General features: G+C 41.7%; 1 protein-coding gene across 2 annotated transcripts in view; it reads left to right on the top strand.

The window, feature by feature from the left end:
- The window catches only part of HUNK (hormonally up-regulated Neu-associated kinase), a 59,093-nt gene that overhangs the window by 10,580 nt on the left and 21,280 nt on the right, over positions 1-27,233 (top strand). For both annotated transcript variants that reach the window (XM_054055250.1, XM_054055241.1), the window contains exons 2-5: positions 9,677-9,969; positions 18,538-18,593; positions 24,052-24,187; positions 26,011-26,138. In XM_054055250.1, coding sequence (XP_053911225.1) covers positions 9,677-9,969; positions 18,538-18,593; positions 24,052-24,187; positions 26,011-26,138 — 613 coding nt within the window. The remainder of the gene's footprint in view (positions 1-9,676; positions 9,970-18,537; positions 18,594-24,051; positions 24,188-26,010; positions 26,139-27,233) is intronic.

The following is a 27,233-nucleotide window of genomic DNA, read 5'->3' as shown; positions in this document are numbered from 1 at the left end:
TCCCTTGATGTGACTGCTGACAGCTCCCAGAGCAGCTTGCCTAGGTCAGTCCCCATCCTCTTGTGTCATGCCTTGTCCCTCATCACTCTCTGTAGGGACCAGAGACTCTTTGCATATGTACGGGCACTGGAGCCTAAAGGGATCACAGCAATCATCCAAGCCCCAGTATTCTCATCAGGAGCATCTGTATCAATGTTTTGTTGAGCCATTGCATACTTTTAAAGGATGGGGAGTGAGGGAAATTAAAGATCTGCATTCATGTCTGTAAGATAAGATATTTCTGTCGTTACTTCACCACACCTAAAAAAATCTTGGGTCGTGTTTATAGCCTGAGTTTGCCCAATTTCCCTTTTGGGAAGTTAATTTTTATTTTATTAGATTAAAGAACTTTCTGCTATCAGAAATCTTTACCTCGTGTAGGCACTTGCAGAAAATCGTCAAGTCAGTGCCTAACATTCTCCTAATTGAATATTTTCAGCTTCAGTCAGTTACCATGACAAAGAGTTCTCGGACTTCAGATTGTTCCTGAAGCTCTTTTCAGAACTGTTTCCAGATTTTTAACATAATTTTTTAATTACTGGCACCAGAACTGGATACGGTAATTTAATAATAGTCCCCAGTGCCTTGGACAGGTGTAATTAATACCTTTCTTGCTTTAACAAATACATCCTGCTTATGCTTTTAGGGATTATGTTTAACTTGGCCGTGGCATCAAGAGGGCTTATGTTCATGTGCTTATCTAAAGCACTCTTGAATTCTTTTCTGCGTTGCTGGATACTGTTGTCTTTGGGTTGTAGGTAATGGTAAGATGCTCTTTTTATCCCCTGGCAATTTGATTCTTTCCATTCAAACTATCTTGACACTGAAGTATACGAATAAGCATATTTGGAGCTATTTTCTTATTTGCAAGAGTTTATATTTCTTCAGGGGCTGATTTCAAGCTTTCTTGACTGTGTCTAGTCTACTAACAGAGAGAGTGGCCTTCTGCCTGCTGAGACTTTTATCTGTACTTGTCTCTACAGCAGCTGGTTTTATTTATTGCTGAGCCCCAAACTGGCTTGCGGTGTCAGAGCCTCACATGAAAAGTGAATACTTTAACAGAAATGACTCCTCTATGCCTTTTTTGGTCGATTTTACTAATGTCAGAACACATACAAAACAAAAACTACATATACAGCTGTCCTATTCAGCTGTAAAGAGCAGAAGAATCGGAGACTGAACATTGCTACTCAGTTGTGAAGCAAAGAGATGATACTCCTTGTTTAACATAACACCTCAATCCATCTCTAACTGTGTAGCTATTGATCTGCCTTTTCACAGTGCGTATATGTGCACATGCATGGACGTGTTTAAGTCAAACTGTGTTCCTCCTATTCCATTCGTAGCAGGCATACAAGGCAAATGTAAAAGGTATCGGATGGCCATCATTGAATGGTTGTCCTTTTCTATCCTTAGTAAATAGGAAGAGTCTACCTTTACACATTGCTGTGGTTTTAGATGATTGTTGGCTTCCTGGGAGAGAATGGCTAAGCTGTAAGCAGAATGGTAAGCAAGTGGTTACCTTCTTGTGATACTTTCAGAACGCTCTGTGGTCTTCCTTGAAAGCAGTTCTTCGAAGGTGGGTAGGTTGCTAACATTTGTTAGGGAACTAGGAAGCCAAGCAGGATAGCAGAAGGGACTGTCACCCAAAATGCCATGCTGGGAGCCTTTTTTTCAGACTCTCTTTGAATCGGGTGGTATGAGCTGCAAGGTGGTTTGCCAAGTGCCTAACATCAAGCATGTTACCTTTCTTACAGTTTCATTGCGTTCAGTCCAATGGTGAAAGTGAAGTTTGTGTTTCTGTGATGGGGTCTTGACCAATCCATGTCTGACATTTCTAACAGAATAGTGTTGGTTTCTCTCTGTCCTGACTGGGTCATGTGTGGTCCTTCTTGAAGGTGCACAGTGTATTGATTTCTGGTTTGCATTTGCTTAGATGATGCTTTTCCTTAATGCTTTATTTCTTAAGTTATTGGAACTTGCTATATATAAAAAAAAAACCCTACTCCTTTGCCTCGCTTAGCTTTGCCTTGCTAAGCGGTAACAGCTAAAGGAAGAATAAACATCACCCAGTGAATGAAACTGGCAATTTTTAAATCCTTTGATTCAGTTGTGAAAAACAACTTGTTATATGCCTGGCTGATTGGTTGCCCAAATTGAGATACCCTTGAAGGGATCGCTTTCAGGATTGCATTGACAATTGTGCAGGCTTCAAAGTTAGATCTGTTTAATGTGATTTGAATTGGCCACCCAAAATCACCAGCTGGTTTGGAAAACTAAGCTCAGATTTTTGTGGTGAGAACAGTGGTAAATACAAAGCAAGCTACAAGTGATGCCAGACAGCTATCACTGAAAGGAAGGAAGAGAAGAAAATTAATTCATTGCATGAGCATTCTTGGGCACTTCAAAAAAAAAAAAAAAAAGCTGGAATTTGGCTTGTGCTGATGATGGCTATAAAATATGGTCTGGCTTTTCATCTCATTCTCCTGGATAAGCTTAAACTGGATGGTAAAGGTTGTGAGTTTAGGTGCAGAAGTCCAGGTCTGAGGCCTTCCCGTTGACTGTCCCTCCAGCTGCAGCCTATAGCCTGTGGCTCTGAACTTCATCTGAATGATCAGGGTGCATGGTCTGCGGCCCAGGATGGTGCTGAGAGGTGGGGCTGCTGCCTGGCTTGGCATCATCTCCAGCAGGTCTGCCAGAAGTAGACTCTGGCAAAAAAACAGAGGAAGAAAGAAATAATAATAAGAAAAAACAAAGTAGGGGGGTTGTCCCTCCAATAGTTGAAGTTGCTTCTCTTGTACTATGTTGGTCTCCTGGCCAAATCCCACAGTGTTTGCTGCGTTCTTATTCAAGCCAGTTTCCTCTCAATTCAGCTGGAGCTCCCTTTGGCAGAGGATTGCAAGAATTGCCTTCCTCTTATTTAAAGTTAGGAGAGAATTTGCAGAAGGAAACAATTCAAGTGGTTGGGTAAGTGAGGGAAACTCTTCAGAAGTCCTTAAAATGTCATACCCTGATTTTGCAAGGTCCTATGCAATCTTCTGTTCTTTGTGAAGTTAAACATGTTATAACCTTATTTGCCAAACTGGGGCCCGACTATGAAGCTGTTCTTCCAGTTGTTATTGCAAGCATCTGACGTGAATATTGTTCAAGACCTCTTGACTTTGACTCAGCAAACAGGCCATTGAGAAAACCCATTGTCCGGCGAACAGGAAGGCTTGCTGCCATTGAGGTGCATCTTTCTGCCAAGAAACAGTCAGTGCAAAGACATTGAATCTGGCAAGCAAGAAACCTGAGGCTGAATTCAGACCTGGGTTCCCTGAGTGCTAATGTACTGTGTGACTTAAGTCACTGCCGGTCATGTGGTTGTTACTTGATTTTTATTCAGGTGGAATCATGATGTGTTAACTGGTTGAAGCGTGAGATTCACCAGGGAAAAATAGGTAGAGGGATAGATGTTTTTAGTGTAAAACCATGGCTTGAGTAAAGCTCTTTGCAGCTTGAGGAGGTAGGGAGCAACCAACTGAAAACCAGAAGCATGTTTGCCTTTGATCAGTTTTGTGTGTAGTTGAAAATAGGTTGTACAGCAGTCTTGGATCTGCCCCCCAGTATTATGTTTCTGTGTCCAGCTTCATCCTGGTATCCACCATTTGATTTCCCATCAGCAGTAGACTGCAGGCATACCATGCCGTGGGTTTCTTACTGAAGCATGACAGAAGCTGAAAAATATGAGTTGTCAAAGGACAGTTCTAGCACCAAAGAGTGTTTATGGAGGTTGGTCTGAAGGAAAAGATCCACGAATCTGAGTAAGACTGGGCTACAGTCTGACAAAATGACTCTGCTGCAGAGTAGTCAGGCAATGGTCTAAATAGACCTTTGCATGTCCACTAGGTGAGCAAGCATCTTTCCCTCACTAACAAAAGCACGACTTCTTGACCTGTGATTTTTCCAAGTGTTACTGTCTGGGTTACAAGTAGCTGGCAGAAAGGAAATGGGAGAAGATGACTTTGACTTCTGCCCACTAAGCACGTGGAGGTTCCTCCTGCCTGGCGCAAAAGACCCATCGCCAGCTCTGCAGGCTCACTGTACTGTTGGGGCAGCAATCTGCAGAGCAGCCCAACACGCAATGTGCCTTTGGCATGAACATATTGGCGCTATACTGGGGCACGGTTAGGATGTGTGTGAGCCACCTCCTGTGCTTTGTTGCAGTTTCTTCTGTTGAGGCATCTTGACTTGTATCAGAAACGGTGTGACCAGCAGGTCCAGGGAGGTTATTCTGCCCCTGTACTCAGCACTGGTGAGACCGCACCTCAAATACTGTGTTCAGTTCTGGGCCTCTCACCACAAGAAGGATGTTGAGGCTCTGGAGCGTGTCCAGAGAAGAGCAATGAAGCTGGTGAAGGGTCTGGAGAACAAGTCTTCCGAGGAGCGGCTGAGGGAACTGGGGTTGTTTAGCCTGGAGAAGAGGAGGCTGAAGGGAGACCTTACTACTCTCTACAACTACCTGAAAGGAGGTTGTAGAGAGGAGGGAGCTGGCCTCCTCTCCCAAGTGACAGAGGACAGGACAAGGGGGAACGGCCTCAAGCCGGGGAGGTTCAGACTGGATATCAGGAAAAAAAAAATTCACAGAAAGGGTCATCGGGCACTGGCAGAGGCTGCCGAGGGAGGTGGTTGAGTCACCATCCCTGGAAGTATTTAAAAGATGGGTAGACGAGGTGCTCAGGGACATGGCTTAGTGGCAGATAGGAATGGTTGGACTCGATGATCCAAGAGGCCTTTTCCAACCTACTGATTCTATGATTCTATGACTGTTTACAAAGAGGATGCAAAATGTGTTTTTTCTGGACTCAGCAGTGATCTAGCAACCAGTGCCCTGGCTCCCGGATTTCTCCAGGCAATGCTTAATCCTTTAAACTGTCTCTTCTTGCTTTTTCTCAGGGCCTTGCTGTGACTGTTTTTGCGCAGTCTGGTGCCAGTCAGCTCCACCCCACCCCCGCCTCTTTCTTGCAGATTCACAAACCCTCCTAAAACACTAGCTGGCAAAAATCCTCAGCCCATGTGTGTCAAACACATGCCTTTGTTTGGGTGGTGACACGTGCCTATATTTGCTGATGGTGTTTTAGCTGCTTGGTTCTGTAAGCAATGTCACCGTCTCCTCCAAGGAACTGTGGAGAAGAGTGGCGCTTGTGCTTCCCCCTCACCTTCACTTCTGCACTGCTTTAGCCCAACCTGAACTATTTTAGTGCAACGATGGAGAGAAACAGCAATTGCTCATATGATGTGTCACACCATAAGCTTCAGGAGTGTAATTCATTCCAACAGTGTAATTCTAGGGCTCAGGAACCAAAAATATGGCCTATTACTCATCTTTGTATCTCTTAACGCAGAATAACCTAAAATACTTATTTGTTTACACTGCAAAGGTTTAGGCAAAAGCAAAGTGTTGAATGTCAAGAGCTGCTGTTGCTACATATTCAGAGTAATTACTTGCTTGATCATTTATTTTTTTATTTATATGCCAATATTGGCCAAGAATTCAAGTTAGGAGATAGATATTACAGAGACAAAGAGCTTCTACTTGAAACTTGGGAAAGCAAAACTGAATAACTGTCACGTCTTGAGTAGGGTGTGAAAGTTTGAATGTGTTTATTTTATGGTTATCCAACATCTACAGTATTTTCTCTACTGAATGCTTTTTCCTTCTGCATGAATGAAATTTTCAGGTGTATGAATGCACATCTACACCATAAACGAGGCTGTGTATATTAAAAGCATTGGGGCATATTTGGTCTTCACTTACCTTGGTCTAACTCTGGATGAACTCAAAATTGGGGATATTTAGCTTAGTCAGCCCTGGGGTAACCGAGTGCAGAGTTTGATCCCTAGATTTTCTCCATATGCTTCAGAATAAATTGTAAATCAGAGGAAAAATCCAAGAAACCCAAAAAAGTGTAAAAACTGCCACAGGAGCTCATCCTGAGAGTACTCGCCCCTTTGTGCAACCCTTGTATCATGAGGTGCATTTAATTTAGGAAAGCGAAGTGGCCCTACAAAGAAGCACAAGCAAAAAGAACTGCAGTACAGGCGAAAGGGCATTAATTAGGAGAACAGGAGAATAAGTGAAAGGCTTGTAGTGATAGAACTGGGGGCAATGGCTATAAGCTGGAGACGGGCAGATCTAGACTAGACATAAGGAGGAATTTCCTCACATTGAGGGTGGTGAGGCACTGGCACAGGTTGCCCAGGGAAGCTGTGGCCGCCCCATCCCTGCAGGTGTTCAAGGCCAGGTTGGATGGAGCCTTGGAAAGCCTGATAGCCGTGGAAGGGGAGGTTGGAACTGGGCTTTAATATCCCTTCCAGCCCAAACTATTCTATGATTCTATGAAAGGAGTAGTAAGGAAGAAGACCCAGGAGGAACAGAGAGGAAAAAAAGCTAGAAGCTATTATGGAAAGCGTCCATATCAAAGCTGCTTGTGTGTTTGGGTCAAGTACAATTTTTTTTTCTTTGAATATATGGAGGGGTTTTTGAAGACCCTGATCCCTGAATGGTCCCTGAGGCAGAGAGTGGGAAGATCTGAGATATTTTGAAGGTGCTCTGTGCTGCAGCACAGACCTAGGAGAGTATGCAAGGTCCTGCTCATGTCTGTCCTGGGAGCAAACAATATCACACTAGAGCGGGTTTCATGCATGGTTTGGGAGATAGAGGTGCAAGTCTGCCATAGCCTTGCCTGTGTTTTTACTCTTCTCTTTCCCCTATGCAAAACTGTTACCACACCCCGTCCCCCTGTGTTGTTTCCACCTTTGTAGTTCTATGAACCCAAAGCAAGGGGCCTTGAAGGGGGAAGGTACCTCAGAGTCAAGAGTGAGTCTGAAAGCAGCTTTGCTTGTCTGCTGGGGTAAGCGTGGTGCCTGACCAAGTATCTGTCGAAATCAAGGAGAAAATTTGCCCTGAAGGCACAGAGAAGGCACAGAAAACTAAATCTTTGTGATAGTAAAAAAGTCATCAGGTAGGTGGCACATAGTTGGCTCTGTCTCTGCAGCTGTGCTCAGCCTGGGCAGCAGATGTGCACATGTGTAGTAATGTGCTGCGTTTTGGTCAATGAGTTGGGAATGATTTACTCATGCGGTAACAGATTACTGCTCCATACTGTTAATATTCCATGTTTTGTATCCTGCAGCTGTGGAAAAGATCATTTTGTGTTGTTTTTTTTTGGTTTTTTTTTCTAAATTTTTCTTTGCAGAGATTGTGTTGTGCTGCCAGCAAACAATCTGGCATCTCATGTTTCTGTAACCCATGAATTTGTTTGTCCTCACCAGAATAACTTCTGTGGTTTACTGTCTAATCCATGCAAACCTCTGTGTTCTCAGTTCTATCTCATCAGCTATAAGAACCTACTAATTTAAAACGGTTTGGTTGGTGAATCACCTGAGGCTTTCAAAAATAGTGAAGTTAAGCTCTGATTTACTTGTTTTATCTTACAAGTAAATGTTCTTTCTTTAACGTGACTAGTCAGGAATGTAGCTTCCAGGCATTTATGGTCCTGATGCTGCTCTCGGCTTCACCCGGGCAGCTGTCTCATGTGTGATGCTCAGCCTTATCTCTTTATGAAGGGTATTTCATCAGAATGATCTTCTACCAGCAGAAACATATCCATCTAATAACATGCTCAGCGATACTAACTTCTGGCTCTTAGGACAGACTATGAAACCCCAGCCTCTGTAGTTTTATTTTTCACGGCCTCTGCTGATAAAACTTGACTTTGATTCAAGGTGTTTGTGTCAAAGGGTATGGATCTATTTTTGTTGTCATATTTCCAGACCGTATTTTTTTGTGGCTTTTGTTCTCTAAAGGAAAACCAAAACGTTTGCTAATTTACCTTTCCTTAACTTGCAGAAAAAAAATAAAAGTAAGGCTAGTAAGGCTGGGAGCTGTCATGTTCTTGACGGGTGGCTTTACACTTTCTCAGGCTAGGAAGGCAGCCAGGTAATGTTTTGAATAAATTTGTTTCCCTGTTGCTGAAGCCCACCAGCCCACATTTGTCACAATGTAGTTGACCATAATTGAAATTGAAATTTGCTGTAATTAATTCGTTCCCTGTGAGGAGGGATGTTGTATGAGCTGGAGATGGAGGGAAGCCTGTTGGGTTTGTACTGTTGCCTGGGTGTTAAAGCTAGGGTAAATAAAACTCTGGGTGTTTCCCCACATTTGATATTCCTTCTCGTTGTAGGAGTTAGGTAACGCAGGAGATCTTCCAAGGCCAAATCAAGGCAGAAAGCAAAGATGCAGATGCAGCATCTTTGTCTCTCCATCTGTAGCAGGGGAGCAGATGTGGCATTTTCTGTGTGTTTTTTTGAACCTGTACCCATGCAAACAAGACTCTTTTGGATCATGTAGAAGTCAGTGTCACACAGGAATACCAAGCACTGTGTTTCCCTCCCTTTCATCATGACAAAGAAGCAGCTGTCACTTTGGTAGTAATGGGCAAACTGTGAGATCCTGGTGTGTTCAGTGAAGGACTTCCTTTGTTGCAGAGCTCAGAGGAAATGAGGAGCCCAGGAGGAGGATTTCATGGTGCCTTTTGTTGTTCAGCCTGGCACAAGCTGTTTAATCTTTGTCTGGTGCAGATGACCTGGAAGTCTGCAGCACCCAATCTAAATAAGAAATCTTAATAAATAAATAAATAAGTGCCTATAAAATTTGAGGTGTAAAAAGGCAAGTACTTTTATTGCAACTATTTAGTGAATTCATGAAAACGGTAAAAGGAACCAGATTCTTTTAAGAGTGAAAACCAGTGATATGCTCGCCTGTCCCATCCTTTTGTTCTCGTGTGGTGTTCTGCACCAGCAATAAGGAAAAGACTTGGATAGGTGCTAGCACATGCTGTGTTGTAGACTGTGCTTCCTTAGTTTTATTAAGTACTCTCATGATGGGCTTCAGTTGACTTGAGCAGCTATAAGCAGGTGTGCCACTGAGAACTTGCACTAGAAAAAAAAGTTTTGCCTTGGATTTTGCTGAGTTTCTTGGTTCTAAAAGTCATAGGGGGATCATCTTTCCTGTACATTTTAAAAGAGGAGAAAGAAATGTGCCAAGAGAGTGGTACCAAAATTATTCTGTTTTAGTTAGTATGTTTTTATTCTGTTTAATCATGCAAAACTAACACTTGGCTATAGTTTAAGAAACTTGTCACGGAAACATATCATCTCAAGTTGTGTATCTACAGCCAGGAAAAGCCACAAATGACACTTAAATCTTGTAAACACCAGCCTGAAGACTTTCTGGGAAAACAGATGAAACAAATGCTCAACATTACATGTGTGAAGTGTTTAGGTATGGTTAATAAGATCATCTCCTCTTCTTTGTTACCAGTTTCCTTGCAATAACTTTCATCTGTCACTGTACATATAGTACATAGACAATTCTTCTATTCTCTGTAGAAAGAGAATATAGAAAGTTGTTTTTTTCAAACCCACTGACAGTTTCTATTTCTCTGGCCTGGGCAGTTGTGCCTGAAACCATAGTGCATCAGTTGAGAATGGCATCCTTTTGTTTTTTGTTTTTTTTTAGTCTGTTTATACAAGGTAAAGCAGTAACTCGGTGATGTGACTACTAACAACTCCTTCTCCTTTATTTTCTCATTAGGTGGCAGTGAAAGTAATCGACAAGAAAAGAGCCAAAAAGGACACCTATGTCACCAAGAATCTGCGACGGGAAGGTCAGATCCAGCAAATGATCCGCCACCCCAATATTGCTCAGCTACTGGATATACTGGAAACTGAAAACAGCTACTACCTTGTCATGGAACTGTGCCCTGGTGGCAACTTAATGCACAAGATCTATGAGAAAAAAAGACTTGAGGAGCATGAAGCACGCAAATATATCCGGCAGCTTATCCTGGCAGTTGAACATCTTCACCGGGCAGGAGTAGTTCACAGGTAATCTTTCAAAACACTCTCTGGTAAAATTTATCTCGGAGCCTCTAGGTGGTATTTTGGTGTTTGGTATAGTAAAAAGACTTCCTTATAAAAACATATTCCTGACAGCTTTTTTGGCTATTCTTAATTATATTGTTTAGATGCTCTTATTTGATACATTAGAAAGTATCTGCAGAAATCACTTGAATAAGTGTGTAGCTTCAGGTGAGCACATGGGAGCCACGCTGACTCCATGTCCTTAAAGATAAGCCTGTGCTGGGAAAAATTAGGGCTCTTTCCCTGCAAGCAACACTGTTTTGCCTCTGAAAAGCTCTGTGCCAACATCAACTAATGAATCATTTCACTCTTTCTTTGAGGAGGTGGTTGTGCCTGTTGTTTTAATGGTGGAAATACAGTGGTATAGGGAGATGAAATGATTTGCTCAAAGCCTCACAGTGACACAGCTGAGTGGAAGCCTGAATGGGACCATGGAAGTCCCTTGCTTCTGCTGCTCTGCTCGTTCAGTTTGTTATATTGCCTTGATGGGACCCCTCGGTTTTGAAGACTGTGAATTGCAATGCAAAATATGCAACTGGTCAGTTGATCTCACAGTATCTTCTCAAGAGAGATCCACAGCTATTGCAATATGTTGCTTTCTTTCTTTAGGACCTTGTTTCAACCAGTGTGTAAGCAGGATGTGGATCTCCTTGCAGGACTATGCTGTGGAACTAGAAGTTTACCTGGGTTCCAGGGAAAACAGATTCTTCAGAGAGAAGTCTATGAATGGTTGCTGAATAAGGAGTAGCTTCCTTTGCCTGATGTCCGTGAGCAGCAAGTGGTAAAGGCTGGGAGGGTGTAGGTGAAGGAATCACATACGTTTGCCTGTCCTTGTACCTTTCTCCACTTATGTGATCTTGGCTGCTGTGGAGATAGGAGGGTGGAGTGCTGGGTGGACCTTTGGTCTGAGCCAGTTTGTCTCCTTTTCTTTGCTTCAGTATATTTATAGAGTATTGTCTAAGAAGGATGCTCCAGTTTCTAAATTTGAGGCAACTGGTGTTAAGTCTGGACTCCCACGTGCTTCCCATATGATGCTGAGCAAGTTGCGTAGGCTCCATCCTCTCAGGTTATGTAGGCATGAAGTAGGAGCTAGACACCTGAATACTTTTGAGGATCCAGATCTTACTTTCTTTGACTGCACTGACTCTGTAAAAGATGGAGATCTGTTGTACACGCTCGTCCACTGCTGTGCAGGCAGCTGGCGGTCTGCCTAAGGCAGCCCACAGCCAGCTTCTCCAGCTGTGCCCAGCTGTGTGCTGAGCTGCCTACCGCTGTGTAATGCTGTTGGGTGTGTCTGGCTTGGTAGAACTCCATGTGATCTGAAAACTGCTTTTTTTTGTTTTCAGTCTGTCTATGTGTTCTCTGTGATCCATTAGGGATAGGTGCTATGTGCATATACGGCCTTGGGTGTACTGAGGTCTTATCTTGAGTTGAATTTCTGGTATCGCTGTAATATAAATATTTGAGCAGCCACCAGGTTTGTTCTGCCAGCTTCTCTATCAGCAGCTAAACTGCCGACCTCTTTAAATTATTAACGCCACAGTTTGGGGTATGGAAAAGGAAGAAATTTACTTAGTGCTTGAAAGGATCGGTTGCTCTCCAGTATGTTCAGAGAGAGGAAGGAAAAATGTCAACAGGCAGAGGAAAGCCTGTCAGGAACAAGATGAACTTTTTACAGCACTATTGAGTTCAGCAGCAGTTTCTCTCCCTGAAAAATTGACTTGCTGTACAGTGGCTGAACCACTTATGGGGGGTTGGCAGTTTGGCTTTGATTCCCTTTTTCTTCAGAGGGGATTCAAACCCAGATTTTGTACCAAAATAGCTCACTCAGTAGGTGCAAGCTAGAATTGTGAAGCTGCTGTGGTGGGAAGAAGGTAAAGCTTTGGGGTCCAGCGGGAACCTGAGCACGAGTTCCCATAGGGAAGCTGCATGCTCACAGCAGTTTTGGCACTCACCTCTTCTTCCTCTCTGCTGTCTCTGTGAATGTGAGCACAGCTCACAGAGACTGAAGTGTGAGGGACTTGGGTGAGTAGAGAGAGGAAGCAACCCTGGAAATATTGACATGCTCTGCTGCATCTGGCAGCTGAGCTCGCTCTGTCAAACGCTGTGGTGTAAGATTAATCCTTAGCCCAAAGGCAGCATACTCCATCCACTCCATTTCTCAAATCATGGTATGGAGCTCATCCTTCTGAGTCTTCGTCTGGATAACGTGCAGGTCCATTTCTGCTTAAACTGATAAAATTTGACAATCACAGGGAGCATGTATGCAAGTATTTTCTCCAACTTGGCCATTCATTGTCTTGACTTCTGCAAGCAAGGTATGGAGGGCAGCATAGATATGCAGGAAAAACACCGGCAGCATTATCCAGATTTATTCTGCTGGCTCTCTGTGAGCAAGAGAGGGAGGAAAAATAATAGTTACCTCAGGAGTTGTCCTTCAGCATCTGGGCTTTTGACCATGGCAACTCTAAAAACAGACTACTCAATCACTAACTGAAAAGGGGGGCAAAAATAGCACAGAAGTCTGATTCATTCTCACCCTGGATGAAATAGGAATGTTCTGTTGTTGTTATTGTTGTTATTTTTAAAGCAGGTAAAAATAACAGCACTTTCATCTACGTGGTGATCTGTGGGTGTTCGCATTCACTGCCTATGAAACAAAACACGGCATCCTAGGGCAGAAACAGTCTACTCTGTTTGTCTCTCTCCAAATGCGTTCATCATCCACATTGAACGGGGCAGGGCATTGAAAAGTATTCACTGACTATTTTATTACAAAAGTCACCAGTGTTTTTGTTTCCATCATTCGGAGAACAATATGGATGACTTACACATCTCTATAACTCAGGATGAAATAAAGTCCGATGAAATAAGATCTATGAAATTTGATTACATTATTTGATTAATATTACTCCTTAAGCTTCATGACTTACAGTCAAGGCTTGGCATGACAGAAAACCATTCTGATCTTTGGACAAGAGCTGGGACCCAGAATTCAATTGAGATGCTTCTGTTAAGAGGCACTGATGTGCAAACAGCCTAAAATGAAAAAAACTGAAAGAAACCTCATTTTATTTAGAGAAGTTAGGAAAAACAAAACTTGTATTTGACTGTTTAGATGTATCTTAAGTTTTAAATATTTCATCCCATGTGCTGGATGAAGACTGCAAGCTCCACAGTACAGGAGCTGAATCTTTGCTGAGGGGTATCTGTGGTTCAGAACTCCTTGGCCACTCACTGAAAAAAGAAATGGTGCTATTCTAAATATAATTTCATGTAATCATTTGTGTTTCATTCCTTCTATCAGAAGAGCTGGTTGGTTGCTAAAAATATAACAAGCTCAGCTGTGAATCAGGTAGGAATATTTATCTTTCCTTCTGGCAGAGGAAAATTAACTCAAATGGCAGTATCTGGTGAAGCTTTCTCTTTTCAGAGGGTGTTTACATAGGCCTTCATGCTGTCAAAAAGCAGGATGAACAATAAGCCCCTTGAGAGTGTAAGGACAACAGAGAGAATATGAAGTGAAAGCCTTGGTGCTTGCCACTGTGTCCCACAGGAAATTCTCAACAAGCCTTTTAAAGTAATTTTAACAAAATTCAATCCCATTCAGTGCAATTACTGTCAGGATGTCAAAGTAAAGAATTTAATAATGTATTGGTAGCAAAGATAGCTTTCTGTATTCCCTCTTTTTCTGTCTTCACGGCAGCATATTCATACCTGCCACTGCCATTTTGTAATTAAAAGCAGAGCAGGAGTTTGAAAGACACAAAAGCCCCTGAGATTTTGAGCAGAGTTTATCTATTTTTCCCTCACCTCTTCCCCTAGCAGATTAAGGTGGTGCTGTATGATGCAGTTGCTCAGGGTGCTATGGCATTCCTGCCTGGGTACCTGCTACTTTGACATGTTAGCTTTGATAACTTCCATCCTATTAATTTTAAGTGCCAGTACTCTGGCTGCTGATGCAATATTTATGACAGATGCTGCACTACAGAACAAAGTCTCCTTTTGAAGTGCAAAGCTGGGTTGTGTTTCTATTTTATGTCAGATTTCTAAATTACCTTTGGGCATTCTCTCTTGGAGTACTCTGCTATAAACAAACTAAACATTGTTTTAGTGAGCACAATGAACTGAATTCCTCTTCTACTGGGGGAACGGCATTGAATTCAGTGACATTGTGACCGATAAAAGACTCGATCTTAGTAAATAATATTTTGATAACAAAGCCTTTGATGATGAACCCAAATCTCTGTGACCTTTCGAGCTCTTGTGTGGGGCTAGAAAGTGGGCTTGCGGGTTGGTAGTTAAGGAGTGATTTTTCATGATGCTGTTATCATTAAAGGTAAGGTGCAGGAGACAGCAGTCAACCAATGCTGCTTTGCACCTGCTTGCTGGTAAAATCTTCCTTCTCATCCCTCCTCCCCTAGACAAGAAATAACATGTGAAATGTAAAAACTTCAAGTTTGCTGCCTGATGCCTGCAATGGCACCAAATAAGCTTCTGTCAAAAGCATGCTGAGCTCACAGCTGAAGCCTGGGATATCAGGCTCATGTTGCTCGGTGAGATCACTGGCTGGAGTTGGGGTTTCCAAAGTGGTCTGTGAAGCTTTAAGCGAAGCCAGAGAAAAATCAGCACCATCAACAGAAGAAAAAAATTCACCATCCCGTGAAGCAGGCATATTTTCAAGTACAGGGAATGATGGCTGTATGCCACTAGCTTTGCATGCTGACAAAGCATAAATATATGCTGATTCTCCACATTGTGGTAATGCAGTTTGATTTTTCTTGAGTGTCTTCATTATTCATAGATTTGACTAACATGTACCATACTTAGACTCTCTCCACGTCATGGAACTAAGCCCTCAGAAAAAGGTAAAAGTTCTTGTTCTTCTGGTGTTTAATCACTGAGTGTGTGCTCTGATATTTTGAAGTTTTGAAGACAGCAAGGAACAAGATCAGATTTACCTCTAGGAGGGAAACACAAGATCTCCAGCAGCTATGTCTCTTCTTCCTCCCTCAGTCCCGTGCAGTGCGGCATGTGCTGCTGGGTGTGTAAGGGAGTTCTTGCCCAGCTTCCAACTGCAAAGCAGCCGTGTCCAGCTCCAACAAACTGTCAAAAAGTGCAGGCCATTTGCATAATTGTGAGAACCCTTGAGTCTGCAGGAACCAGCATGTGTACCTGATGTGTTCAATGCTTTGGGTCTTCCCATTGACTTCAAGAAGAGTTCAAGTGCTGGGTGTGTTGTAGATGGTAACTCACATTCTCTCTTGCATCTATTAGAAAAATACTCCGCTGACTGAAATAGATGAGGTGGTTTGTTTGCTCTTGTTAAACCATTTATAATAGAGTGCATGAAATTCAGGGTTCCCTAGCACTTTCAGGTGCAGTGGTGCTACTTTTTCCATTTCATTCCATTGCAGTGTAAACATTCAGACAAAGCAGCAACTCAGATAAGCACCTCTTTGTAAAAAATAATTAATGTTTGAATTGGACAGAACTGACAGAATAAAGCCTTGAGGAACCTCGGGGAAATGGTTCTATCTCTCTGTAGAGTGAGTAGATACGTAGTTCTATTGTACCGCTGCCCTTTTTGTTTCAATGAGTGTCGTCTGGTGCATTGTTAAAGTCTTACAAAGTATTCACTGAATAACCCTTCTCTCCTGATGGATGTGGATGTGGATCTTGTCCAGACATGCAGGCACAAGTTGGTTTAATCTGAGTATTTTTGGTTTGATTTCATACAGCTTTTGCTTCACTTTTGTAAGGCTGGTTCAGGTGGAACCTTCTTCTTAGGTTGTGTCAAGGAGTAAAGACCTGTTCTCCTAGCTCCTGGTGTCAAACTGAAAAGACTGCTTTCATATTGACATGGTTAACAGAAATATGGTGCATATGGACTGTTAGATCAGTTACCACTTACCAGCAAATATGCTAAGAATAGATTTATGGGTAAACATCCTTAATTATCCGAGTCTGATTGCACTCTATAGTGTGGCTCTATTTAAATTTTTGACTTTTTTTCCTCTGATAGCTTTAAAATGCCCTGTAGTATTTACCTTTAGCTTTATTTTTTTAACCTTGAATCCTTTTGAATACCTCTTCTTGTGTTTATTTTTAGCCATCCTGTCACTCATCTATTATTCTAATTGCCTGTGTCTTGTCTCCTCACCTAATAGCTTTCATCCCTGTGTTCTTCTGCCTTTATTTTTATGTCTTACCTCTTCTTGGCTAATATTTAATATACTCGGACTTTCCTAATGGTCTTTATCCTTGCTTTGAGATGTCATACTGAGCGTTGCAGTGTATGACCTGAAGCTCATGTACTTCTGTTGATTTCAGTTTAATTTTGTTATTTGAGGATTTTTGGGTTTTTTTTTTTCCTCTTTCCATAGTGTTTTTTTGGCAGTCTCTCCTGTTAAATTCCCGGCCCCGGTATTTTTCTAGAGGCCAATCACACTGTCTGTGAAAACCTCCACCTGCAAGCAATAAAGACGCGAGACATGAAGAAATAAGCCCTTTTTTTTTTTTTTTGGCAGAAGAGGGAAGAAGCAGAAGTGGGTTGATCTGGATCCATCTGGCAGGGCATGTCCTCCTTGTATCGAGTCATTTCTCAGCGATGGCAGTTGCCCTACAAGGGAAGCTCCTTTTGGAGCATGCAGGGTGGAGGTTCTGCAGCGCTGTTGCAGAACATGAAGTCTCCCATGGATGGAGAGTGCGCTGTGGGTGCCAGTTAGGTTCATGAGGTACGTGGTCTGGAGATGGTGCTCACCTCTTGGGCTGGTGTTTTGTTGACTGACTTATGTTGCTTCTCTGTGAAGAGGAGTGATGGAAAAGGCAGTCCTCTCTGCAGCAAGTGTTCAGCCAGACACCCTAGGAAAGCCTGGATATCACCTCGGAATACCTGAAATTTGTAAAATACTCTCCTTCAGTAGATTTATATGGTATTTCCCCTATTTCTTTTCACATGTGAAGAAAAGGAAATCGGCAATAAATGCTCACTGGGGTGTGGAAACATCTATTTGGGTAACATCCTTGTGGTCATATTGATGGAGTGATGTCCTATCTGCAAGTACTCTTCTGCCTCAGGTTTATTTGAACCACAGTGTAGGCATAAAATGAAATGGAGAGGAACATTTTAAAAAAGGCTTGGAGTTGATCACAGCTATTTTTCTTTCTTTCCTGGATCCTTTCTTCTGGAAGTACTTTGTTTGGTTTGGTTGGTTTACTTGTCTTGTTTTATTAAGCTTAAATCTTCATCTGTAATAGAAGCATCCTTCATTACTCCCTGTGCTTTACAAAGGCAAAATACCATGGATGTCTCTGACTTCCCGTAATTATAGCTGATGGCTTTATTACCCAGATTTTTCCAAAGCATGCTGGGAGAAGCATCACTGCCTGCCTGAGCTATTGATATCCTGGCATGGTAACTGTTAGAAATATTTTATATCTGGATGGGAGAAACATTCTTGTGATGAAGACACAGCCAAATGGTAGAAGTCACAGACAAGCCATGTAACAATCTAAGTGGTTTTTAATGTTATATTTAAGTCATGTAACAATCTAAATGATTTTTTAATATTATACTGAATGTTTAGTCTGTACATTTGGGGGGTTTTGGGATGGGTTTGTGTGTGTGTAATCTCGGGGGTATTTTTCTTAGTGGGATCCATTTTTTCTTAATGGGATTTAAGAAAGCACAACAACATTCTTAAATGATGAAAGGGCACATGTAACGTGAATGATATGCTGACATACATGTCAGAAGGAGGGTTAGTCATCTTGCAGAATGAGACCATGTTCATTTAATCCTCCCTTTCCCAGAACTGGTTTAGGCCCTAATCTGTGCTGTGGCTCTGTGGGGTTGGACAGGTTGGCACAGTAGAGAAAGCACTAACATGGCACTCAGAAAACTCAACGTGGCTTCTTCTCTCAGCTTTGTTATTGGCTTTGTGAATGGCATTGGGCAAGTCATTTCAAACCCTCGGCCTTGATTTTCACCTCTAGTGTACAGGAGTACCAATGGTGACCACCTTTGTAGGGAGTTCAGGTACCTCATCCCCAGTGAGGGCTGATTCTGGTCTCCCATGTGGACAGTAGCAGAGGGCAGACATTGGATTCCTCAGATCTCTGCAGAAACACATTTATTCTTCAGCTATAGCAACTGAAGAGCCCTTGGTTGTGAAGAGTAGTGAGAAAGTGACCTTCAATTCCAAGAACATATATTTGAAATGTTCCCAGTGTATAAGATTTCTGTAAACTTTTAAGTGAGAAAAAGAACCTGCTTAATTACAGGATGTACTGACAAATGTTCATAAAGTCATTTTGTACCTGAAGAATTGGTGTGAAACTGTGTATGAAAGCACTGGTAATTTTGGAGAGGAGACAATGCACAGAGCTTTCAGCTTTGAATGTGGAACTGTGTGTGCTGCTTTCATTATACATGTTATTATGCATGAATCTTGTAAATACACAGATGAGAGTGATGAGAAGCTGCTTCATTATTTTGGAGGCTCACTCAAAATATTTTATTTCTTTCAGAGACTTGAAGATAGAAAATCTGTTGCTAGATGAAGACAACAATATCAAGCTTATTGGTATGAAACCGGTTTGGCAATTCCAGTAATTAAAATTGGTAGTTTTATACAGAGTTTTTAAGACTTCATAATCTTTCATGTGACAACTGCTAATGTTGCTGCAGAGAGGAGCTGAGAGAGTATAGATAGCAATCAAGCTGTTCCTGACAGCATCTTGTGAAAAAAGTGTTCCAAATAATTCAGCTTTAACTGAGTATGGGCATAATCCTTCATCTTTTAACCAACAGCTTCCATCTGCAAATTGGGAACTTTAAAAAGAATTAAAGAATTGACATCACAGAAGTAATTTATTTTATTATCTTGGTAATTTCTTAGTTACTAAGGGTTGGATTCTGCCCTCATACGCATATGCTTCTGCTGAAGTCAGTGGGAGTTGCACACATTTTTAGCAGATGGCAGAAATTGATCCTGTATTTATATTTGTTAAATTTGCTTCCAGCACCCAATACTAAATTGGTTTAGAGGGCTGTTAAAATATGAAAAAGATCAACGACAGAGTCTCGATTGTGTTTGGGTATCAGTTGTACGGAGAGCTTGATTCATTGAAGTAGTGCAGACATTTTAGATTAATCATCAGTGGGTATAGTCTCTCACTGCCTTTGCGTAACTCCCATTAATGTTAATGTGGGCATTGAAAAGAAAGTATGCTCTTCATAAAAAAAGTCCCAAGCGTCTGTTTTATTTATCTCCATGCATACCCTTTTGCCTACAGCAGTGTCTGTGATTGCAGCCTTAAAAACTTGACTGGCTTTGTTTCTTCAGAAGGTTTCAAGATCTGAAAAGTGATGAAAACCATTTAACGTTCAGGTCAAATGGACATTCTTGTAACATATAAAGCACATGTATCTCCAAACAAACAAGAGAAGGATGGTTAGTGAAATCTGAAACATTCAAAATTTACTTAAGGAATTCAGCCCTTGGAAATACTGCCATGACTTAGTCATTGCTCTGTAGCAAATCAACTGACTCCGGGAAAATAATAGCAAAAGAGAACCCTGCATTAGCTCAGCTACAGGTCAAGAGGATACCGATATGTTACCAGGAATCATTCATCAGTAATGATGGATATCACCCGTTATCTTGATTTAGCCAGATAAGTGAGACCAGATGGTTTGCAACAGTGCTGTATGAACATCTGATAGATTTAAAGAATTTCTATAACTTTCCTGGAGTTCGATTACACAACAGTATGTGAACTTGACATCCAAACCCAGACCTAATCAGATGATACGTGTACAGTTAAAACTCGCATGCCAAAATATTACTTCAGAACTGTTCCTGCAGCTTCATTTGCTTTGGTTACATAGATGGGGGTTCCTCACAGGGGGTGGTGTGGGAAGAATAGACAAAAGAGACAGTTTGATCTTCTGTAGCCTCGCTAAGTGTTGAAATAAATTATCCTCAGGTCTGCAGCCTGATGTTTTAAGCAAAGCAGATTGTACATAGTAGGTATTTGAAAACAAAGCAATTAAATCCCACTGTCCAACTGGGTATGTTATAGAAAAATAGAGGTTGTTTTATTAGTAATAATTTTGCTGTAAGTAAAACTAGATTTAGTATCGCAGTCAGCTCATGCTGTATCTCACTAGTGGTGCTGGTGATCTCTTGCTGTTCACTCTGAAGAAGTGATGCTTCTGTTCTTAATGCTCTGTCTACTTTGCTTGCGGTAAAAGCTGAAGCGGGGCATGTTAAAACTAGCTTTATGTCCCTGGGCCATCTTTCCTCACCAATACCTATTTTCCAGGTGGTAGCAGAAGTAGTGCTTGAACTGCCACGCGGCTTTCCATTGCCAGGTTTTCCCAGGAAAAGGAAGGTTTTTCCAGCACTCATCTTTGGCTGGTGGAATAGACCAGATGATTTATAAGACCAGATAATTTACTCTTCTTCCTCCTCCCTGCCTGTTCCCTCACTCAGCTCATTCAGCACTTAGTACAGTGTTTTATGTAGTCTGTCTTTCTAGAAATGAGATGGATTGGTTGTGTTGTCACATATCCTGTCCAGGAAGGTTCTTCAGAAGTGAAGAACATGTTTTGAGGAACTATGTGCTGTTTTTCATGCTTGGGAGAAGAGACTTTAAGCTACAAAACCAGCTCACATTAATTGCTTTGGGGTGGGAGATTGGTCTCCATGTCTTGTGGAGCAGCAAATACACCGGAAGCTGATAAAAATGTTGCTCTTTTAGTAACTGTGAAATAAAGAAAACCCAACATAAAGGAAAAAGAAAAGATAAAATGAAGATTAAAAATGTACCAGGGAGTGACGTTGAAAGTTCCTGCTTGTTCATGCATTTCAGTGAGAACTGAATCCCTTGAATCCCTTTCTTCACCCAGCTGCTTAATGGCACCTCGCTTTTCTTATTCCTTTAGCTATGTGACAAGTTGGTTCATAACATGTTCTTAGATAACATTATTAGAAAAATTCCCTTTGCTCTGTTAAATGCACTTGTTCTTAGCTGTCTGTTAAATCTCAAATTTAAGAACATCAGGACTGGAAATGCCTGAAATAACTCAATTCTCTTCATCTAGCAGCCCGTGGTGGTAGTTGTCTGATAAAGGTTTGTTGAAGAGCCCCTCACAGGCCATGTGAAGTCCTTGACTTAAAGACCTACTGCTCCCAACGTATCCTATCAACATGCAGCTCTGCTGAGCTCTGTGGAGCTCTGCTGGTCAAACTGGTCTACGAGCATGGCGCTAAGGCTTCTGTTATTAAATAACTCTAATGCAATTGTGTCACAGTTTTAGAGATAGCCATATATCCATAGCTTACTGTTGATTTCCTGGAGGCGTTAGAGTAGTAGTGTAATGCGATACTTCGATACTATGAACAGTGGGGGTGGTGGAATTTCCATGTCATAATATTTACTTTGGAAAACCAAGTGTGGCCTTTGATCTAAATTCTGTAATTAGCTCAGCTTATTGAAAGGAAGCCCAAGACACAGGCAGGAATGGCAGTGAAATTCTTATCAGGATCAGCAGTGCATCCTTAATAAAAATCCCACTGTGATCATGACGTATTACCACAGTTTTAATAACAATATTCCCATTTGTTTTGCAGTAAAATCTCTGTCCCTAAAATGAGTGCATTTGCACGCGTTCTGCTTTTCAACAGACACAAGACAGAGTATACCAGCCTAAATTAAATAAGTGAGCTGAAAAAAGTGAATTAAATGTTTATAGTTTAATCAAATAAGCTATTGAAAACCTCAGCAAGACTATACCTCCATTAATAATAATAAAGGGATTCTGATTTATGCCATGTCAGAACATAGTCCTTATATACCTTGTAAAACGTTATATTACAGTCAAGTAATTTCGGGGTGGGTAGGGTAAAGACCATGAATAATACTGTGCGGAGATATTATTTGTAGAAGTATTTTACAGTTGACATAACTCATCTCTGGTCATAGCTAATAAATATGTTAATTAAGTAAATGGGTCCCTGGAAGTACTTGTTTAAGTCCCAGGGAGAATACATATCTAGCAGAGATGATTAAGTAATGTCCAGAGACAATTGGTTTCCATCAAAGGAAAGGAAATTGTTTTGATCCTCCCTTCAGTTTTGAGATTGCTCTCCAGCAAAACCCCTTTGAGCCTCTTCGGATGTTAAATACAGTGATTCTTGTCTCTGGTGCTTGTCTCACTCTCAGAGATGCAGCCAGTCAAGTGGAAGATGTTGTGCAGCCAGCCGGGCACTCCAGATCACATGGCAATCTTTGCAATTGTATTTTTTTTTGTAAGCATTATTACTTTTTCCTTCTGGTTTTGTAAAGGAACAAGGCTTATGTGACCACCCTGTCAGCGCACTTCTAATACTTGAGGAACTCTTGTCTGATTTCAGCCAAATTTAGCTAAAGGACAGGGTATTACTTAACGTCTTATGCAAATAAGTATGCAGATAAAGGAGACAGACCCAAGTTAATGACTGTGTGGAAGGAAAGTCAACTCTGGGCTCAAATGTTGCCTGCTATATTTGGCCTGCAAGATGTGAGGCTTTTAGCCCACCCAGGCAGGTGGGTAGCACACTCAGAAAGCTGCTGTTTTTACGAGGCACATGGATGCAAGACAGTAATCTATAGGAAGAGGATTCAGCAGTCGTCTTCTCCTGACTGCCTTGTTTATGTTTAAGGCAATTTTCATTTTAAACACACATGGATTCTGGGAAATTATGAGAAGACTGGATCAGAAAAAGAAAGGAACAAAACAGATGTCAGTGTTCTTAATAGCAGTATTTTTCTTGTTCCAGCTGTCATCAATAACAAGTTATAAATACATGTGAACATTTTTGATTGTGGCCTCTCTAGATCCTCTGCTCCGTGATATGTGGCCCTGCAGCAAAGGCTGTTCTTCCAGCCTGTCAGCTTTGCCTGTGTCATCCTCTTCTTTGCAAGCTTGTCTTGCCTTTTCACCTTTATTACGTCAAGTTGTCTGACTTCACTTTTAAGACCCTCTGCAACCTCTCTGCGCCTTCCCATATCGTCTCTCAGTCTGTGGTTTCATAATTGCTTTCTCCCACCCCGAGACAGGGTGAACTTGCACTCTGCCCCCAGCTGCTTCTGCCACTGGTGCAACTCTGCCGTTCTTTCCTTGCTTAGTGATTTAAGATCCATTCCTAAACCCAGCTCAGCCTGCAGCCACACCATCACTGGAGCAGATGAGGGAGATGGAACACCCTTCTCGGTGCCAGTGGAGTTTGGGATTGGGTTGACTGCGAGCACTTGGGAAACTGCAGCCTTGTTTGGTGCAGAGAGGCTGCCTCTGGTCTCTATTCCACTCGTGGTGCCAGCCTTTGGCAGTGCCGTGTTACTATTGCCAGCAAAAGAGCATCAGATGCACCCAGGGGCCAGAAATACAGTAATTCAAGACAGAAATTGGTGAGGGGAAGCCAAGTTGACACATTCCCTTCCTTGCTCCACCATCTCCCTGTATTATTGCAGAGCTGAAATGCTGACTCTGCAACCCTGTGCATTTGTGCATTGCTGTAGTCGTCCCAGAAAGCAACACCCCCTGCCCGCCTTACAGCTGATGGCTCATTTACACAATCTAGAGGAAAATGTTGAAATCCCACTTAAACTTGACCTCTAAGTAACATACTGCAGCAGTATGGAATCTATGATAGCCTGAGGTAGTTTTCTGCCCCATGCACGTCATGTAGTGCCTGAGACAAGCTCAGCGGTGCTTGTTGCCATCCAGTTCCCAGTGAAAAGTAGTTTCTTTGGTATGAAATTGATACTTGTCCATGTTCTAAAGCTTCTTTATTGTTTGTGGAAATCTCTGGTTATTTAGCCCTTCAGAGAAACAAATAATAGGATGTTTTTGCATGTGGGTGATTATTTTTCTTAGGCAGTTCACTGCTTAGCTTTGGGGAAAAAAAAACGTGGGTTTTTTTTTCCCCCCTAGTGTTCAAGTGATGTTTTACTCTGTCTGTCTCTTTCATAACTCTGTCTCTGTGTCTTTCACAGACTTTGGATTGAGCAACTGTGCAGGCATCTTGGGTTATTCTGATCCATTCAGCACCCAGTGTGGGAGCCCAGCATATGCAGCCCCTGAACTTCTGGCAAGGAAAAAATACGGGCCCAAAATAGATGTTTGGTCCATGTGAGTTATTTCTCTATTTTACAATCATTATTACCGTCATTGTTACCCATTCCTTAAACGAGAAACATTATTCATGTATTTGGCTACTCTGAGCAAGAAAATCTGTTTAATTAGCATGACTCTCTGAACTAAATTGCACTGATATTTTGTTCTGAATTACCTCGTTTATGTACCTGCATATAGATTGTTGGAACATATAGCATAGAGAAATTGCAGTAAAGCACAACTACTGATCAATGGTTTTCAGACACAGTAGAAGACATGGCTGTGACCAACAGTGTTTTAAGTTTCCGTCAAAGAATCCTCAGGCATTCACATGGACTCTGTGCACTGTCTGCACTCATCTGGCAGGAAGTGTGATACCAAGTCAGGTCATCGCTTTGAAAGCACGGTTGTTAAAGGGGAAACAAAAACGGCCAGAAAACTTGTGAGCCTTTGTGAGCTTACTAGTGTTCAGGCGAAAGAACAGGCAGAAGTTCCCATTGCCAGAGGTAGAGGAGGCTACAGAGATGTTTTCAAGTAAATGAATTTGTCTGCAGTACTACTTCAGACTGTGCCACTACCCTCCTGTTGACCATGGACATGGTGTCAGTTATCTCTGTCAGTCCTGGAAAGGAATTTGCAGAAATTAATTGGGTTTTAGCTTTTCCCTTAGTATTGATAGATTTTCCCTCACCAAGTTGGGATAGCAATATTTATATAAATTTCAATGAAATAACAGAAGTTAGAAATTGAAGTATGGAATGCTTGGAATGCTTGGAAAATGTGAAGAAACGTATAAGCACTACTACTAAGAAAGATTGACCAGAGTTTATGTATTGGACTAGGACCTGGGTCAAACTCACCTATCAGTTTGACCTTATGAGTCCTCTGTTACGCTTCAAGGCTCTTTAGGGCTTCCCCTGCTGAAGCCTAATTTGCAGTCTGTCTTCCGAAGGGACCCACAGCTAAAAGATTGTATGGCTACTGAATTTTTCACTCCAGCAGTGGGCTATCCATCCACATCAAGGGAGAGAGTACCAGCCCTGAGGAACGCAGGCAAACAGCACAGTCATTTATGTAAACCTTTTAAACTTCTCCAGTAATAATGTCCTGCTGGTTTCTTTAATCAAAAGAAAAAAAACTACGATTAACTCTTACCCTTTCTCATAGCTGAACAAATGGTTACTGTCACAGTTCAGGATAAGCACACCAGTTTAGTTTCTTTCTATTCACATACGTTCAGCAGACTCGGGGAAACGAGTTCCCAAAAGGGAGGAATACCACTCAAATTAAATTAAAAGCCCTTCTAAGAGGAAAAAGAACAAGAGTGCCTAACCCTCTTTTCATCACTAACTTTGCTGGATGTAAATAAGCAGTAAGTTTTTTTTGTTCTGAGTAATGTATTGTTCACACCTGATGTTTGGCTGCACCGAAGGCTGCGGAGGTTCCCTTTGGGTGCTAAAGGAGGACTTGAAAAGTCCCTGTTGGTGTGGGCAGTCATTCCACACCCAGGGCAGCACTGGGACAAGGCCTCCAAAAGCAGTGTGTTTATGCAGCCTGAGGAGACACTTAATTGTGACATGGCATTTAGCAGGGGAGTTGCTTAAGAGCTGTCTCAGTTCTGCAGCTCCCAGCTTATGTCCTACACATTGTGTGACCTTCCATGCGCAAACCTCTGGGAATTCTTGCCCAAATCATTGTGTGCAACAGAAAAGAGAGCTTTTTTTTCCTCTTTTTTAATAGCTGTCAGACATTAAAGATTGAATACAGTCATTAAAACCTAAGCCTAAGTTTTCATTTATTCCTGATAATTTTGGTTTTTCCTCTGTGTTTTCTTTTAGTGGGGTAAACATGTATGCAATGTTGACTGGAACATTACCTTTTACCGTGGAGCCATTCAGCCTGAGAGCTTTATACCAGAAAATGGTGGACAAAGAAATGAACCCTTTTCCAACCCAACTCTCTACAGGTAATCAAGGGGATGTGCAGGGACCTGTTCAGATCCAGTTGCATTGAATTCTAGATTGTGAGTCATGCTGTCGGCATGGCACACTGATAGTGAAAAATACTTTTTTTTTTTTTTTTTTCATTTCAACCTCCAAAAGATCTGCAGGAGTTGCTGTTGTATAACTTCTTTTGCTTTGACTTCTTTAAGTAATCTCGGGAAGCACCAAGTTGTGCTGAATATGAGAGGAATAAATCTGTGAAAATCTATGAAATTGATTTTGTAGAGTAGGTGGTAGGTTCTGTGCATTCAGAAAATATTAGCCTAGGATATGGATACATGAACATGTTACTTTGCAATAAAAATTACTGGGCATTATCATGACTAGGGTTGAATGATAAGCTATCTCTACTTACCTCACTGTTAAAGAATTTTGTTACCTAGTATCTAGGAAACAAAATTATTTAACACTCAACATTTGTTATGACATGTGCACAGGGGGTTATTTTGGGACAGTGACCTGTGATAACCTTTGTGTGTTCACAAAATGCAAAATTGTTAATTGTATTAGTATTAGAAATATTAATTCCTGCCTCAAAGCCATGTCACTAGGCAACAGAATAATTTTTCGGCTTATAGCAAGACTGTTATGAGCATTTGGAGCAAACTCTGTTTTGTAGTTGGGTTTTATTTTTGTATGCTACATTTTTTGTTCATGGAGAGCTTCTGTTCTCCTTATCTGGCAGACTAGTTACAAGGGACATTCCATAAAATTAGAAGATTGCAAATAGAGAAAATAGAACAGAGCATGTATTTTCACTCTGTACACTAAGGATGGTGGCTACTGTCATGAGGGATAAGAGAAAGTCCTTGGAGGTTGTGTCAAAGATGAATTCTCCAAGTGTAGATTTACCTGCGTACAGAAGTAGGTAGCTAAGGGTTTTCGCACGCAGATTGTCTATCTGGATGCATCTGGATGAAGTACGCTTTTCCTGCCAGCAGCTCATGCTGCTGGCATGATGTAAAGTGGTAGGTTTACAAGTGAGCTGGGATGCTGCAAGCCGTGCTGTCTGTTTGATGTATTTAGTCCATTCTGGAGACTTCCTGTTAGGATTCAGT

This window comes from Cuculus canorus, chromosome 1, assembly GCF_017976375.1.
Source record: "Cuculus canorus isolate bCucCan1 chromosome 1, bCucCan1.pri, whole genome shotgun sequence".
In the NCBI taxonomy this organism is placed as follows: domain Eukaryota; kingdom Metazoa; phylum Chordata; class Aves; order Cuculiformes; family Cuculidae; genus Cuculus; species Cuculus canorus.
The sequence above is the reverse complement of the archived record's forward strand: the minus strand, read 5'-3'. Positions and strand labels throughout refer to the sequence as shown.